Genomic DNA, 18,825 nt, shown 5'->3' with positions numbered 1-18,825 from the left:
TTGAGTGGGGCCATTGAAAGATGACTTATGTCACTGTCGATGCCAGAGGTCACTCCAGCCACATGCCTGATAATGAAAGTACGGAAGACAGCATCCTGAAAAAAAATGATTCTCTTTCGAGTTCCGATACATTCCCCGTATGTCTCGTCGCCCCTATCCAAGATGGCTGAAACAGAGTCAGTATCTGCTCTAGTTGCCGGAAATACGTGAGCCTCTATGGTCCGAAAGCGTCTTTCGCGCTGCGCTTCTGACGACTTCCGGCGGCTCCTCTCGCGGGGATTGGCTGTTGGCGGCGTTGCGGCTGAGCTCGTGTGCGGCGGCGGAGTCAGCAGCGGCTGCAGCGAGGGAGTTTGGCGCGATGGTGAGTAAGGCCTACCCGGCTTTCTGAGCACCCAGCCTCCGGGGCGACCCCAGCCCATACATCTTCTCCCCACCCAGTCCAGCGCAAGCGTGCTGCCGCTCGGCCCCCCAGCTTGTGGGTCGACCCTTCCCCTTCCCGCCGCGGAGACGCTAGGCCTGGCGCTAGGCCCCGGAGCCAGGGTCCGCCCTGCGGTTGCGCGCCCGCCTGCTGGCCCGGGCGAGGCGTGCGGTGCCGGAGGATGCGCTTTCTCCCTATTGCTGCTTGGTAGAGGCAGGCGTGGGGACGCTGCCCTTTCCCTCCAAATGTTCTGGCTTCCTGTGGGAACAATGGCCAAGGGATGTCCGACAATTCTGTCCCAAAGCTGACAGATATTGAATCTACTCCATTCAGCGTGTGGGCCAGGAGGGGTCGTCCTTGCTTTGTAGCGTGCTTTCTCAGCTATTGCCTTTTGTTTTTCTGTGCTCTGCCTTTTTGGGAAAATACATGATATTTTTTTCTCTTTTCTAAGACTTCCAGAGGCCTGGTTTGGTGTTTTTTCAGCCCTCAAGCCTGTGCTTACTGTCATTTATATTCTCTTTAGGCTGGAGGCTGAAAAGATAGGTTCAGCTGGGGGTCCAGGTTCCTTAGGATCTGACCGGGTCGGTAGTGGAGTGGGTGGTGTTTGGTAATGCGCACAAAGGAGATACTCACAGGGATTCTGGGGAATCATGGTTACTTTCACACTTCGGTTTTCGTTCTTTGTTAACAAGGAACTTTTTCGAGTTGTGCTTTTCTGAATTGAGATAGTTCAGTGTTTGACCCAACGTAGTTTCCCAAAGAAGATTAGGAATTAGAAGGCTGGGTTTCCAGTTCCTGTTTTGTTGTAACTAGCAATGTGACCTTGGGCAAGTCGTTTCATCTCTGAGTTTCCTTCTTTCTCTGCCTTTTATGTCACTATTTGGTATTGTGTTAAAATGCTTAGATTAAAAGCTGGGAAAATGGGGCTTCCTAGGTGGCGCAGTGGTTAAGAATCCACCTGACAATGCAGAGGTCACGGGTTCGATCCCAGCTCCAGGAAGATCCCACATGCCACAGAGCAACTAAGCCCGTGTGCCAAAAAAAAAAAAAGAATATAACACAAAAGCTGGGAAAATGACAGTAGTTAATATCAGCAACCCATTCTCATTGAAAAGATATCAGTGATAATTCCTTATCATTTCAAGTAGAATTAAAAATTGGAATTTGTATTTAAAGTGAACGATTATTGGTTCAAAAGTCTTAAGTACTTTTGCTTTACCAAAGATACCAGCTTCAATTTCTTCTCTTTCTTTCTTTCTTTCTTTCTTTCTTTCTTTCTCTTTCTTTCTTTCTTTCTTTCTTTTTCTTTCTTTCTTTCTTTCTTTCTTTTTCTTTCTTTCTTCTTTTCTTTCTTTCCTCCCTCCCTCCCTCCCTTCCTTCCTTGTGGTTTGGGAGAAGCATTTGAAGCTAAAGAGCCAATTTTGTGTATTGTAGTATTTCTGCAACAGTAGGATGACTGACTACTCTTAGGGTTCATGTTTGTGAGACTTTAAAAAAATTAACAAAGCCGGATTAACTGTTCATTAGAGTGGATCAAAGCTGCTTGGTAATCAGAGAGAATAAGGATTTTATTAAGGTAATTCTGCATAACTTTTTTTTCTGTTTTAGGTTTCACAATGTTTTTTTCCTACTGTGGCAATATATATATATATATAGGCAATATATATATATAATATATATATATATTTGCCTCTGTGTATTTGTATTTTCATATATATACTACTGGTTATTCCCCTGAGAAAGAGTACCCTAAGGAAGGCCAGGACCAAATCTGTCCAGAAGAAGGAAAAAACTGATAGGTCAAATATATTTGGATTTTTAGTAAAATGAAAGGGTTCCAAAAACAGTTCCAATAAGAAGAAATTGACCAAAATTGGTTTGAGAGGTATTTGATCTTAAACTGGTGACAGAAAGGCACTGCCACTGAAGAATAATAACGTTTTTTAAAAAAGTGTTTATTTAGGCTGCGCGGGGTCTTAGTGGCAGCACGCGGGATCTTTTAGTTGCGGCATGCATGCAGAATCTAGTTCCCAAAAAGGGATCAAACCCAGGCCCCCTGCATTGGGAGCACAGAGTCCTACCCACTGGACCACCAGGGAAGTCCCAAGAATAATAACCATTTTGACTACAGTTTTGTAAATTTAGTCATTTCTTGTTCTTAATATTTAAGCCTCGTCTTTGGGCTGTAAGTATTGAAAACAGTAAGCTTCGCTTGGGTTCACTTTAAGGGTAGATATAAAAAGTAGCATACTGTATATATAGCTCTCTTAAGTGAACTAGAACAAAATTAATACAGTAGCAACTGGTGTGCTAGTATATGGGGCAGACCCATTTTGCAGGAATGCTAGTGTAGTTTCTATAAAATAATTTTCTTCTCAACATATGACCTATTGAAACTATTGGTAGCTTACAAAAACTTATAAATAACAAGTAATCTAATATAGTGCTTTCTTTAGCTTTTACTCACTGTTTAAGAAAGGCCTCGAATGTGTTCGGGTCATTATAGATGAGAGTTACTTTTCATCTCTTGTCATCAAGTTTTGTTTTATCTCAAATCCTCTCAGACTTAATCAGAATGACTCAGTTCTTGATGGGAAGGGAGGAGTACGATAAATTCCTTTGTTTTTCATATTGTGTTCAAAGTACTATTTTTTTTGGTGCTTATTCAGAAAGCCTAGGCATCAGCCATTTCAATTGCAGTTTGTTGGTGGTTAAAATCCTGATCATTTCAAAACAATTTGGTTTCTGTCATTAGGAGATTTTTTTTGTTTTTCACCCAAAATAATAGTACAGCAAAAGAGAAGAATGAATAGTTTGATTTAGGATTGGGTTTACAATGAGGTTACATCATACTTGAATTTAATTAATGAACCTTACACACGTGGCAAAAAATTGGAAGGGGTTGTATTCTCAACAGACCAGTGTTCTGGAGACATTTTTGGTTGTCACACCTTGGCCAGGAGGGAGTGGGAGTGCAGGTACTACTGGTATTTAGTGGGAATAGACCAGGGATACTGCTGAATATCCTACAGTGCACAAGACAGCCTCTGCAACAAGAAATCTTCCAGCCCCAAATGTAATAGTGCCAAGGTTGAGAAACCCTGAAATAGACCCACTGACAAAAAAATGCTCCCCAGTAAGGGTGAGATGGAAGACAAAAGTCTGTCTGCTGTTCTTTAGGCATATTCACATTTCCTACAATGTGTGACTCTAGCTATTTCATATAATTCTAGAGTTTAAAAATACAGTATTTTGGTATAACATAGCCCCTTAAGATGAGTTATCTGTTAGGTGAATAACTTAATGGATTTTCTAGGGTAATGTTAACTATATATACTAATTTTATATTTCCAATTTACCTTATGCCTTAATGTTTGAGTCTAATCCCTGGGTAAGGTGTGATTTCACCATTGTGCTAAACTTGGAAAAAGAACATAGATTGATGCAGTGCTTGCAATCATTATAGTGTTTTCCTTTTTCTCTCCTTTCATCAGCCCATATTCGTTTTTATTAGGGACATAATAGGGCTAGAGCTATAGAAAGTGACCAGTGGAGACAGAATACCTAAGCAGGTTTATAATCTGGCTAGAGAGAAAGGTGCAAAAGAGAAAAAACAGTACAAGGTAGCTTATGCTGAGTACTTACAGTCAGTAAATGTAATAAGAGTTTGAGAAAGCAGACTCATTAAGGACTGGGAGACTGAGAGACCTTACAGAAAAGCTGTGAATCCAGCTTCTGATGCTACACTTGGGCAAAGGCATAAGTATTGTAGAAGGAGCACCTTGATTAATAGTGTTTTAATAACCAGTGATCATTTGCGTCATGAATGGAGATTTTATCATACTATGAATTTCTCAAATATGAATTAAAAACTTATATTGAAATCACTTTTCCCTCTGTAGTCTCACACCATTTTGCTGGTACAGCCTACCAAGAGGCCAGAAGGCAGAACTTATGCTGACTATGAATCTGTGAATGAGTGCATGGAAGGTGAGTTTAAACACTAATCAAGGGGTAGAAATCTTTGAGTTTGTTTTGGAAGTGGGGAGGTGTTGTGGGTTGAAGGTGGGCTGGGCTGTAGAGACCCCGTCTGGAGACCCCGTCTCCCATGCAAGTGTTCACACCAGCTTGTTGACGCTCTCCCCCAGGGTAAGTGGTAGGTGCTGCAGCTCTCAGGTATCGTGGGTTTGTTTTTTTCCTCCAGATTCCTTGTGTTGATTTGAGCAGGGAAAGCAGATATGTAGGACCATATTTGTTGAATATTTGAAATATAAATTATGTATGCTGTTTTTTTGCTGCAAATATTACTTTACTTTTTTTTTTTATCAAGCTCATGTATATAATGACTTTCCTAAGCCTCTGATCGTTATATAAATGCTCTATGTTATTTTGTTACTGTGTTATGTAAATATTTTACTGGTATCCTTTATTCTGGTTAAACTCAAGAACTATAGAGTTGTTCAGGCAGGCCCAGGGAACCTAATAGTGCCTACAAAACCTAATAATCTGCTTATTAAACAAATAAACATTAAAAGCTGGTTACAGTCCATCAGAATGTTAAGAAATAAAAAATTAGCTCAGTGAATAAAGGCAAATGGAACCAGAACAGTATAATTTATCATAAATTTGATAAGCTGGCACCACCCTGAAGGGAAGTGTTAGCCCTCAGTAAACCTTTAGATGAGAGCACATAGGTTGGATCATTGCAAATTGAATTCACCCTTAAATTTAATCATTATATCAAGTACACCCCTTGTGCATGCCCTGCACCCTGTCTAGCAAATTGCACATTCTTCACTTCTTCCTATGAAGATTTTCTAGTTGGTGTTTTTGCTGCTGGCATGTCCCTGAATTTGTTGATTATCCGAAGCTAACTAGGTTAGACTTAAAATCTCTTCATTTAAAACCAACAGTGGGTAGACCTACGGGGGCAAAAAGCTACTCATGTTAATTAGAGACAGCTTCTGTGTCTTTCTGGTTGCCATCAGTTTCTGCTCTAATTTTTAAAGAAGAGCAAAGCTCTAGTTCTTTTCTCAACTCCCTTCCTCTGCTGATATGCTTACTTGCCATTAAGGTGGACTTTGTGCACACGTTGCCTTGTTAATTAATACACATTATTTCTAGAGCAGTTTTAGGTTTAAAGAAAAATTGAACAGAAAGGGCAGAGTTCCCATATGCTTCTCCCTACCCCCAGTTCCCCCTATTAACACCTTGCACTGGTGTGATAGATACATTTGTTACAGATGATGAACCAGTATTGATACATTATTATTAAAGTTCATAGTTTACATTAGGGTTCATTCTTTGTGCTGTGCATTTCTGTGGGCTTTGCTAAATGCATAATGTCAGGTATCCACGGTAAGGGTAGCATATGGGACAGTTTCACTGCCCTAGAAATCCTCTGCTCCATCTATTCATCCCTCCTCACCCCACCCCTGCCTCCTGGCAACTACTGGTCTCCTTACTACCTCTGTTGGTTTTGCCTTTTCCAGAGTGTCTTAGAATTGGAATCATTGCCATATGTAGCCCTTTCAGACTGGCTTCTTTCACTTAGCAATATGTATTTAAGGTTCTTCCATGTCTTTCTGTGGCTTGATAGCTTTTTTTTTCTTTTTAAATAGAAATTGTGGTTTATTTTCTATTTTAAAAGTTAAAATGAAAGAAACTAAAATGGAAATACAGGAATCAGTTCTCACATGGTGGTTGCCAAATGGTAATTTTCTTACTTTTTTATTTTCCTTCATTATAGTGGTTAGTATTCCTCTGGAATATAGAGTTTTCTCTCCCCTCATCCCTTTTTTAAAATTAATAGTTTTTTTTTTTTTTTTTTAGTGTAGTTTCAGGTTTAGAGGAAAATTGGTTAGCAAGTACAGTTCTATCATACCCCTGCTTCCTTCTTACCCTCTCCCAGTTTTCCCTATTATTTAAATCCTGTATTAGTGTGATGCATTTGTAACAATTCTAGAATCAATAATGATACATTATTAACTAAAGTCCATAGTTGACATTAATGTTCACTGTTTGCTTTGAGTATTCTATGGATTTTGACGTGTAATAACATGTATCTACCATTTACTACCCTAAAAACCCCTCCTGCTCCACCTACTCGTCCAAACCTTTGGCAACCACTGATTTTTTTATCTTTTTAATATCTAAATAGTTTCACCTTTTCCAGAATGTTGTATGGTTGAAATTATAGTATGTAGCTTTTTTGGGTAGGCTCTTTCACCTAACAACATGCTTTTAAGGTTTCTCCATGTCTCTCATGGCCTGATAGCGTGTTCCATTTTATTGCTGAATAATAGTCCATTGTATGGATATACTACAGATTGGTTATCTATCACCTTTTGAAGGATATCTTGGTTGCTTCCAAGTTTTGGCAATGAATAAAGCTGCTGTTAACATTACAGTGTACTTTTTTGTGTGGATGTAAGCTTTCAACTTCTTTGGTTAAATACTGAGGAGTGTGATTTTTAGATCACATAGTAAGGCTGTATTTAGCTTTGTAAGAAGCTGACAAGCTGTCTTCAGATGTGGCTATATGATTTTGCCTTCCCACCAGCAATGAATGAGAGCTCCTGTAGCAGCATTTGGTATTGTCATTGTTTTTGATTTTTTGTCATTCTAGTAGGTGTATGGTGGTATCTTATTATTTTAATTTGCAGTTTCCTCATATGATGTTGGGCATCTTTTCATAGTGCTTATTTTCCTTCTGTATATCTTCTCTGGTGAAGTGACTCTTCAGATCTTTTGCCCATTTTTTTTTTTTTTTCTTTTTTTAAGAACTTTTATTGAGATAGAGTTAACAGACAATAAAACAGCATATATTTAGAGTGTACAATTTGGTATCCCAATCTCCCAATTCATTCCCCCCCAACCCTCCCCGCCTTCCCCACTTGGTGTCTATATGTTTGTTCTCTAGCCCATTTTTTAAATTGAGTTGTTTGTTTTCCTATTGTTGAATTTTAGGAGTTCTTTGTGTATTTTTGATAACAGTCCTTTATCAGATATATGTTTTGTGAAGATTTTCTCCTAGTCTGTGGCTTGTTTTTTCACTTTCTTGATAGTGTGCTTTGACATACAAAAGGTTTAAATTTTGATGATGTCCAGCTTATCTAAGAAGCCATTTATCCAAAGTCACAAAGATTTGTGTCTATATTTTCTTTCAAGGGTTTTATAGTTTTGACTCTTGCATTTAAGTCTCTGGGCCATTTTGGGTGAGTGTTTAACATGGTGTGAGATGGGTCCAAGTTTTTTCTTTTGCATTTGAATGTACAGTTGTCCTAGCACCTTTTGTTGATAAAACTACTCTTTCTCCACTGAATTGTCTTAGTATCCTTGTCAAAAAGCAGTGTGAGGGTTTATTTGTGAACTCCTGTTCCTATTCCATTAATCTGTGTGCCTGTCTTTATGAATAAGCAGTACCACACTGTCTTGATTACTATAGTTTGTAATAAGTTTTGGGATCAGGAAGTGTGAGTCTTCCAACTTTGTTCTTCTTTTTCAAGATTGTTTTGGCTCTCCTGGACCCCTGTATTTCTGTATCAGATTTAGGAGCAGCTTGTCAGTTTCTGGAAAAGTACCTTGGATTTTGATATGGATTGCATTAAATTTATAGATTATTTGGGGGAGTATGACCATCTTGATATTAAGTCACCCAATCCATGAACAATGAGATAGCATTCCATTTATTTAAATCATTACTTTCAATGACATTTTGTAGTTTTCAGTGTGTCTTGTCTTTTTTATTGTTTATTCATAAGAATTCTATTCTTTTTTGATGCTGTTTATTTCATTTTCAGATTGTTTATTTTTGGGATATAGAAATATAATTGATTTTTGTATATTGATCTTATATCATGCAATCTTGCTGCACTCATTTATTAGTTCTAATAGTTTGTGTTTTGTAGTTTCCTTAAGATATTCTGTATACAAGATCACGTCATTCGTAAATACAGATAGGTGCACTTCTTCCTTTCCGATCTGAATGCCTGTTATTTCTTTTCCTTGCCAAATCACCCTGACCAGAACCTCCGGTACAGTGTTGAGTACAAGTGGCAAGAGCAGATAATCTGGTGTTCTTCCTAATCGGAGTAGGAAAGCATTCAGTCTTTCACTGAGTGTGATGGTAGCTGTGGGTCAGTGCTACAGTGAATTAATTTTCCTGGCATTTACTTCCTTTCCATTTCACCCTTTCTGTTCAGGAACTCGTGAGTGATATTTCTGATCACAGCGTGTTGTACCAGTACCAATCAAAAACCCTTACTAATTTTAAGATAGCTTTTGATAACTCTGGTTGAATATTACTTTTTATTAGGAAATTTATGAAGTCCATTTGGAGGTGTGTGAAGACTTGTATGTACAGGATAGGACATATTTATTTATTGAAAAACCTGATAAGACACAGTCTGTCGGAACTCCCTGGCAGTCCAGTGGTTAGGACTCTGGGCTTCCACTGCAGGGGGCCCAGGTTCAATCCCTGGTTGGGGAACTAAGACCCCGCAAGCCTCGTGGCACAGTCAAAAAAAAAGTTTTATTATTAGAGCACAAAATGCTTACCAACATTTTGGTGAATTTATAAAATTTTTTTAAAATCTGCTAGTGGCAGCAATGAAAACAAATGTGATCAACTTACTGTTCTTTTCCCAACTTTATAAAAATAAATATTATGATATCAGCACATAACTACTCATATCTAAGGTTCATACAATTGTAAGATCTTGGTTTTCCCCTCTTTCTTAGGTGTTTGTAAAATGTATGAAGAACACCTGAAGAGAATGAATCCCAACAGCCCGTCTATCACATATGATATCAGTCAGTTGTTTGATTTTATTGATGACCTGGCAGACCTCAGCTGCCTTGTGTAAGTATTAGCCACCATATCTCAAATGTTATTTATCTGTTGTTTGTTTGATTGAGGCAGTTTACTGTATCGGGAGCTCACTCTGACACTGATCTTGCCTGTTTCTCACTATGTGGTAATTGACATTTCTTCTACATGTGGTTCATAAATTAAGTTGTCAGCATAAAGCTAAAGGCAGGGGAAAATCTTAAGAACTTTGCTAATTGATGCCAGTTAGTATGTATCAGCTTTGAACTGAGAACTTGGTTCCTTAAACTTAATGATCTTTTTTTTTCGCATTATAATCTTTATCCTAAAGTAGTTGTTTTTGGATTAAAACTAAGGTTATTCTGTTTTCATGACATTATTTTTAGAATGTAAATATATGTAGGACTGAAATGGAATTTAATTTTAATTCCATCTGATGTTACTCATGTATATTTTGGTGTGTTAGAATGAGGATTTTTTTTAAACCCTTAGGTTTTCTATTCTCAGAGGTTTGTCGAATTAAAATTTTTTTCCGAACATGTTATGCTTGTTATAATTTATATCAATAATCACTTATCACCACTGTTACCAAGGGGCAAATAAGTCTATAATACTTACTCAATCTTCTCAACATTTTTGGACAAGAGACTAAAGTGTAAATACAGCTAATTTTACAGAGGAAAATGGAAGTGCCTTATAATGAGATCTTCAGTCACCAGGTGCTTTAATATTTTCTTACATGCCAGACACTGTACTAGAAGAAAAAAATATTTTTCAGTGGTGAAAAAATGTATAGCTCCTACTCTGAACCACTTCCTGGATCACCACTGGAGCCAAGCATGGACTTGCTGTCTCACCAACGATTCCTGGTGAAAATAAGCATTTTCTTGGAATTTTTGAGTTTTGTTGTCTGCACCTCTTCATTGTGTTTCATTTATAGCCATTTCACTTTGCTCACTCAGAACATTCAAGTGGTCCAGTTCTGGTCTTTAATGAAATGTGTTTATAATTTTATTATGATTTTTTTATAACTAAATATTTTTATTTGACTATTATGGTTATTTTAATATAAAAACTCAGAATACTGTTGAGACCAATAGAGCTATATATATTATCTGTGTTGGTATGTAATGTCTATACTTGACCTGTCTATTGCCTGACACAGATACATATTCATTTAACATATTTATTGAGTGCCAGCTGTGTAGCATGTGTGTTCTAGGCACTGGGGATTGAGCAGTGAGTAAATCAAGTTAAAAGGAACCCTGTGAAGCTGCAGAAGAATAAGTGAGGGGGAGAGTAGAGGGAGATGAATTTGGTGGGGCAGAGACTGATATCCTAGAAGCCAGTTCAAAAGTACTTCATATTATTGGTAGATCAAATGAATGAGGACCGAGAATTGACCCCTGGCTTAGCCTTGTGGAAGTCTTTGGTGACTTCCAGAGCGGCTTTGGTAGAGTGACAGGGGTGAAATTTTTATATATTCCAGTGAGTTTAAGTTAGAAGAAATTGTAGGCAGCCAACACAACTTTTTTGAAGAATTTAGCTCAGAAGGAGAGCAGAGAAATGGGGTTATAGTTAGAGGAATAAATACCTTTTTTTCCCTTTAATTTTGTTTTCAAGGCAAGAGAAATAATGGTAAGTCTGCAGGCTGATGGGAGGAATTGATGGCTTTAGGTAGGTTCTTGAATGCTATATTAATAGTAAAGTAGGAAGGGCTGTCAGATATGGTGGAAGCTTGGGAGAGCTGTTTTCTAATTGCTTTAGTTACTTCAGGAAAATAGGAAGAAGAACACCATTTGAAATTAAGGGTGAGGGAGGAGGGTTGGAGGCTTGTGAGAAGGGGTAAGAAATAAATCTGGGAAGGTGAAAGGATTGGGAAATGTGTGGTTTAAGGGGTTTTGATAATGAATTTGAATTGGTTGTGTGATGATAGTGTTTTGCTAGTCACTCTTAACCTGGATGGTTACAGATGAGTCTCTACAGATAGAGAATCAGCAGAGATTTTGCTAAAAGTTGAGGTTATATACAAAGGAGTATTAATGCAAAGGACTGAATGACCATGTTGGGGTTGGGATGGGGTGGAGACAGGATCGATTAATTACAGGTCACAGGATTGTATTAGGAAGTAGTGATCAGAGAAAACAAGGTGCTTCAAATTGGGAAGTTGAAGTTGCTAGTAATGAGAAGGTATGGGGATCTGGCCAAGGAAGGGCAGTTTACATTACAGAGCTATATTCTCAAATGATAGGATGGGCTAAACAAAAGTGAAAGAATCTGACTTCTTTCATACTAAATTTTGCAGTGTCTTATATCCTCAGAGGAAGTTATTTATCTGATTAACCTGTGGGTTTTTTATTTTATTTTATTTTATTTTTACACTGTGATGGAGAATTTTTGCTTGTGTTTGTTTTTGTTTTTTAATATATCTGTCCTAGGTGTATTTGAGGAAATTTTCACACTTGAACTTAAACACTGGATGTTTCAGTTGGAACTTAAGATTTTAACAAAGCTAGTGTGCATATTCTCATTTCATTTTTTAAATGAATTGTTGATTTTATTTTAAAAATTAATGGCTGTCTTTCTGATTTTATAAAAACCACTGTTGAGACATTGGATATCTAATCCTGATGGTTTGGGATGTGACACTCATTCTTAACAGATGGGGAGTTACTTACAACCTTGAGAGGTTATAGTGAAGATCTAACTGGAGTTTCAGGATTAGACATAGCTGAGTTTGAATCCTGGCTCTGTCATTTGCTAGCTGCCTTGGATAAGTTAGCATAATATTGCTAAACTTCAAATTGCTTATTTATAAAATGTAGATACAGCAACCTCACAGGACTACTGGTGAGGATGCAGTGCTTACTTAGCACAGCAGCATCAGGTATATGGCAAGAACTCCATTTTTAACTAGGTTAACATCAGGGCAGGGTTTTATTTTTAATTACGAGTAGTAGTTCTTTAAAATTTGCCACAAGTAGAATGATAGGAGTTTCAAATCTCACAAGTGAGTGAAATTGTAATGAAGTGTTATGTTGGTTTCTTGACAGTGTGAAAATTATACAAAGGAAAATAGTAGCTTTTATAGGGACATGCTACAAGTATGTCATTAGTGCAAGAATATTACATTTCTGGCTTTGTGCCATTAAGTGTAAACCAGAAACTACATCTAGCATGCTAAAATGATTTCTAATACTTGCATTTTTAAAGCAAAACAGAGGAAAGACTTCTTTAATTATATATATTATATACACATATATGTTACAATAATTATTTAATTATTATAGATAATTCTTTCCAAGCTACAGTAGTTCAGATAGTATACAAGAGAGATTAATGGTAATCTATAGTTTTTGATTGTCTGGAAAACTGCAAACTATAGCTATTTATGTTTCTATCTCTAATGTTGAACTTTTGGCTTCTGAAAACTTTCAGAATCAAATTTGATACTTAGAACCAATACCCGTATGACTTTGTTATTTGAATGTTCCAGAGAAATAAGATTTCTAAAATTGCTTCTGAAGAAGCAAGGTCAGCTGTTGCCATGGCACTTCCTATGACAGCACATCCTGCCCCTCTTCTTAATCAGAATTGTAACTTGGGCTGTTATTCCTCAGGCCAAGACTTGAGTTCATTTTTGGTTTGTAAATTGTCGTGTACTCTTTGCTTCTATTAAGTTTAAATGGCAGTGACACAGGACATTTTTATTATTTATTCTTAAACCAGTAGAGGAGGAATGGAATAAATAAGATACTTTCTTGACATAATTAAACTGACCATGCATTAATAGTATAATTTATTTATTTTTCTTTTGGCTGCATTGTGCGGTCTGCAGGATCTTAGTTCCCTGACCAGGGATGCAACCCGCACCCCCTGCATTGGGAGCTTGCAGTCTTAACCACTGGACCGCCAGGGAAGTTCCTAAACCTGCACTTATTGACCGTAACACTAGGCTAAAAGATTCATCTGTGTCAACAGCTAGGGATTTTATTAATGTACTTAACGTTTAATTGTCTCATTTTCAAGTGCCAGTTAACAGCCACCAACATACAGCTTTCCATAAAGAAGGCATTATTAACTGTTTCTTAAGTTGGAAAATAGCATGCAAGCTGGTGGATTCCAAAGTGATCTTATTGAGGAAAATGGTCTAAATAAGGCTGATAGTATAGTTCTGAAAAATTCTTTTCCTTTTTTATTTCTGTTCCAGTGTTAATATAAATATTGTAGTCTATTCTGCCATACCTTGGAATAGACTAAAGAGCACTTATTTAATTAGGACATATGAGCAAAGGATAGTCAAAGAAAATTGGTTTACTTTTTAGAGTTTCTCATTGTAACAAAAAGACATTAGTAAAAAGCCAAATGTTTTATAAAAGTAGGAAGCTTATGCATTTTTAATAAACCAGATTCTGACCTTACCATTTAGGAGAAGAGTATGATAATGGTTTAAAGCATTCCTGTTTTGGAGTTTGTTTCTCTTCAAAAATGAGATTGTAGGTTTCTAGCTCTTGTGGTTCACAGTAAGGACTCTGGTCAGGAGTGTTTAAGCTTTTCCTTCTTGCCTGAAGTCACTTAGCTAATAAACTGCTGCACTTTTTTGAGCTTTGGTTTCCTCCTTTATATAAAAAAGGATAATAATTTTATCTACTCACAGGGTTGTAGACAGGATTGAGTTGATTCAGATGAGTACCTAAAGTAATACCTAGCAGTTGGCAACTTCTTAATAGGTATTTGCTATCGTTTGTATTTATATGTATATAATTTTATGCTTAGGAGCTAAAAAAGTGAGACTTCTGGGTAAAATGAAACAATAAAGGATAAATTAGATATTTTTATTTTTCTAGGGTTATCCCTAAGGGTTTGTTTTGTTGGTTTTTTTTTTAAGGCAAGTTGCATCCTTTGCCTCTCTTGAATGCCATGCAGTGTTTCCACCAGATGGTGCACATGGCTTTGAAACACTGTAATGTGCTTTGTATTTGTGCGATCTCTGCTTATTGTCTGCTTTTTTATATTATAGCTTTAGTGTGTTTTTTTTTTTTTTTAACTCCAAAAAATGACTTTATTGCTTAACCAGCTAGATTTCAGTTGTAGGTCAGCTGGACTGTTTCTATTTTTTGAGTCCTCTAAAGATACCTTGAGTGATTTGGCTGTTAAGTGATGCCTTATATTCCTAAAACCCTTAAATTCTATTGGAGTTTCATTGCTAATGCTACTCCTTGACTCCAGACCCTTCTCAGCTTCTAGCATTGTTTATATGAAAAGCAAATCCTAAAATATTGGGTGTGTATAAAAATTTCCTTCTGTTAATACTTTTTAAGGAAGAAATCTTTGTGGCAGTAATATGTTGTTTAAGGTTTTGCTTTTGTTTTTTGTTTTTTTAAGTTGATTCAAAGTAAATTTAGCAAATCTGAAGTTTTTATTAGTGTTCAGTTTTTGTTTTTTAATCACTAAAAGAACCATAAAAATAGTAACTAGGAGAAAGAACACAATTTATGGTCATACTTTGGCAAGAGTTAACTTGATCTCTATGCCTTGGTTTCTTTTTCTGCTATAAGATTGTACTAGGTGATCTAAACTTCATATCGCTTAGAATTCAACATTTATGTAATCAGCTCTTTTAGGTTTTCATTAAGTTCATGTATGAACATGTGTACATCTGTGCCATTATTGGACAGTTAAGATTTCAGGTTTTAAAAACATGACAGTAATTGACCATTGTAACTTTGCTTATTACCTTTCTGTTCCTCAGTTACCGAGCTGATACCCAGACGTACCAGCCTTATAACAAAGACTGGATTAAAGAGAAGATCTACGTACTCCTTCGTCGACAGGCCCAGCAGGCCGGGAAATAGTTGAGTTTGGAAGCGTTAAGGGGATGGGGGTGGGCTTGGAACACAGGTGTGTACAGCGTGCTGTTGTGGAAGTTTTGTATTATAGTAATCCTGTTTCCATTTTGGTACACTCTAGCCAGGATTGAATGTGTTAGATGAAATGTGAGGATCTTCTTCCATCTGAAACCCCCTTGGCGGCGCTCTTCTCCCCCTGCCCCCTTTTTTTTACTTAAACATTTTTATGATGATGTAGATTGGTTGGTTTTGTCAGTTAATGTTGGTTCCAGTCCTTCAAACTGTTATATCTGCTTTGTAACATTCACTGTACTAACCCTTCTTCAAATTGGGGTGGGGGATGTGACGCAGTTTAGTTACATCCTCACGACAAAGTCTTAGTGAAAAACAAATAAATGTTCTTTAGTTATATTTCCCCCCTGAGTGATTTTTGTATATGTGTGTCTCTGAACTGAATTGGATTTTCTTGCAAAGCATTATCAGTTTCTAAACCAATAGCCTACTACACGATGAATTTGAAGAAACCTTATATATGTGCTGAATATGTTTTGCTGTGGTTTATATGAAGCTGAAGAGCTTTTACCTCATTTTTCCAGCCTTGTAAGTGAATCTCAATTGTGTCTCCAAGGTTTGTACCTACTGTTGATGCAAACATTATGAAGCTTTTTCTGGTGACCTAGCTTATCTACAACATCAGCCAGGTTAATTCCTTAGCTTTGGTGGTGCACTTTTTCTGGAAGGTCCTTGTGCCTTCTCATAGCCTTCATCAGCAGTTGAATGCTGATTACCACTCCTGCATAGAGGCTGTGAGGGTGAGGGAAAGACCACAGAAGAGTACAAGATAATCTTGCTTTTAATGTAAAGCTTGTGGTCACATTGTGACTTGAACATATACAACATTGCACCTCCAGTCAAGTATGTGGACATTCCCTGATTCTGCTATTATCACACTTCACCAATAGCTAATAATATCTTTACACACTGTAAGATGGCAGGTTTTTTGGAGGCTTCATGACTGGCCTTATATTTCCCTTGTCCCCACCCTCACTTCCACATTAGAGCCTTAACTATTTTTTCTTGTTTTATGCAGAATGAAATTATATGTGTAGCTGTAGTTTATATTTTTCTGTGAGTCAGCTAATTTTTAAAGCTAAAATGTTCTCAGAAAAAAGAAATCCAGAAGTAAGTCAGATTGTCCTACTTTTCAGTTGGCCTGTCTAATATAGTTTTATTTCTCTAATAGATACGATCTTGGCTACATTTTTTTAAAAAATACTCTAAAATACATCTGTAGGGGATGGGATCCTTTGATTCTTAGATACAATACATTTTCTAGCATTGGGCTTACACACATAGAAAAATAAGATTTTCTAAGTAATGTGAGGAAACATCCAGGTCCTGGATGTTGGGTGATGAGAGCAAAAAGGAGGGGAGTAGTATTGTGAATCATACTTTATAAGTCTTAAGGAAGAATAGGACTGGAATAAATATGGAGAAATATACATTTAATTATGTCCATTATTACACAGAAAAGGAACAGAAGTAGGCTTTTCATTAAGGTGAAGTCTGTGATGATACTTTCCAGTGGTTTGGTCAAGCTACAGCCACTGTTCTTAAAGAGTTAGAGTATTGGGACTTCCTAGGTGGTACAGTGGTTAAGAATCCACCTGCCAATGCAGGGTACATGGGTTCGATCCCTGCCCCAGGAAGATATATCACATATCATGGAGCAACTAAGCCCGTGTGCCACGACTACTGAGCCTGCACTCTAGAGCCTGTGAGCCACAACTGTTGAGCCCATGTGCTGCAACTGCTGAAGCCCATGCGCCTAGAGTCTGTGCTCTGCAACAAGCCTCCACAGTGAGGAGCCCACGCACCACAATGAAGAGTAGCCCCCGCTAGCTGCAACTAGAGAAAGCCCGCATGTAACAACAAAGACCCAACACAGCCAATAAATAATTTTTTTTTTTTAAAGTTAAGAGTATTGATTGTGTGGCCATTCTCCAAGTCAAACAGGTTTGATTTCTGCTTGTAAAGTAATATTTTATACTGCTACCTAAAGGTGAGACCTACCAGAAAAATTAACAAAATTCCTGATTCTATAATCCACCTTATGTTATATACCTGAAAATTTCTAAAATATTTCTTGACAATGCTGCTTGCTTCTGTTTTTTCATGTTTGATCTAAGAGGTCTAAGGGTTATAAAGGGGGTATTTTAACTATTTTACTTCACTTGCATTTTTCTGACTTAAAATATTTCCAGCAACGCACTGAAATGCCTTGGGCATTGTTTGGACAGGTTATGTATCTTACTCCTGTTGTTTGGGATGAGAATGATGGTGAACTGTTTACTTTCAGCAAGGATGAGCAGTTTCTTACTGTCCTAAAAGCAGACCAGTCTTTGGGTTGGAGGAAAGAGGGCAGGGCATTTCTTAGTGTAAAGTCAGTTTCGTACCAGTATGACCCCTCCTTTATCAAATTGTTTGTATTAATTTTTTTTTAATTTATTTACCTGTTTATTGGCTGCGTTGAGTCTTCGTTGCTTCTCTTGTTGCAGAGCACAGGCTCTAGGCACATGGGCTTCAGTAGTTGTGGCATTCAGGCTCAATAGTTGTGGCTCATGGGCTCTAAAGTGCAGGCTTAATAGTTGTGGCACACGGGCTTAGTTGCTCTATGGCATGTGGGATCTTCCCGGACCAGGGATCGAACCCATGTCCCTTCCATTGGCAGGCGGATTCATAACCCCTGTGCCACCTAGGAAGTCCCAGTCAAATTGTTTTTGTTAATTTTTAAGATTAGAATGAAAACAAGGGTTAATGTATAAACTGTTTAATAAATATTACCACATATGCAGGGATACTTTTAAAAGAGGGAATATTAATTTATGTATTAGTATAATGACCACTGCTTAGGCATAGCATTTACTGCTTGGGAAACATATTAAATCATCACAGCAACCCTTTGAGAGAGGAAATTATTACTTCTCTATTAATGGTGAAAAACAGGTTCAGATTGACTCAGATTACCTTGCTTGATGAAAAAGACATGGTCTTCACCTCAGAGATCTTGAGTGGGGTAGGGAGTCCCCAATAATGAATAGCTATGAGCTAGGTAATGAATCTCTGGTAACTATCAAAGGGACTTTCAAGATGGAAATATTTGGATTCACAGGACCTGAGTAGGTCACATCTGTCACTAGTTTACTTAAAAGCATACAGGACAGAAAAACAGCTTGCCAACCCAGCATCATCAAGTGTTCCTCTTCCATGGGAGTGAGTAGTCCTCATGGCAGTTCATACAACCATCCAAGAATTATCCTTTGCACATACAGACAAATGATAGCTTAGGTGCAAAAGACGAGACAGCTAAATGTAAGAGCTACCTTGGCATAGAAGCCTCATTCACCAGGAGCCAGTATCTCTTGTAATAAGTCCATAGAGAGTGCTTCTAGGTTGCTACAAGACATGCTCCAGTTATGAGTCATTGCATTTAAAAAAGCATAAAGCTGTATCTTACCACCAGGTATTTATACCAGTCTATCCAATTAGAGGTCATTTTTAACCTTAAGCATTTTTACCTAATATTTCACCACTATTTTTCCTTAGGGAAAGAGCTAGAAAGTTAACCCAGGGTCACTGTCCATAGAGCAGAAGGAGTTTTGTTAATCCTTTATCCACAAATATTTAAGAAATGTGAGATGGCATATCTAGCTGGCCTCATGAAGAAG

General features: G+C 37.5%; 1 protein-coding gene across 1 annotated transcript; it reads left to right on the top strand.

The window, feature by feature from the left end:
- The first annotated feature begins 270 nt into the window (after positions 1-270).
- ERH (ERH mRNA splicing and mitosis factor) lies at positions 271-15,508 on the top strand. Its single transcript, XM_057733868.1, has 4 exons — positions 271-361; positions 4,321-4,408; positions 9,161-9,281; positions 15,001-15,508. The coding sequence occupies exons 1-4, from the start codon at positions 359-361 to the stop codon at positions 15,101-15,103; spliced, it is 315 nt and encodes a 104-aa protein (XP_057589851.1). The 5' UTR covers positions 271-358; the 3' UTR covers positions 15,104-15,508.
- Positions 15,509-18,825: the final 3,317 nt, after the last annotated feature.

This window comes from Hippopotamus amphibius, chromosome 4 (genome assembly GCF_030028045.1).
Source record: "Hippopotamus amphibius kiboko isolate mHipAmp2 chromosome 4, mHipAmp2.hap2, whole genome shotgun sequence".
Lineage (NCBI taxonomy): Eukaryota > Metazoa > Chordata > Mammalia > Artiodactyla > Hippopotamidae > Hippopotamus > Hippopotamus amphibius.
Note: the sequence above shows the minus strand (reverse complement) of the source record. Positions and strands in the feature narration are given on the sequence as shown.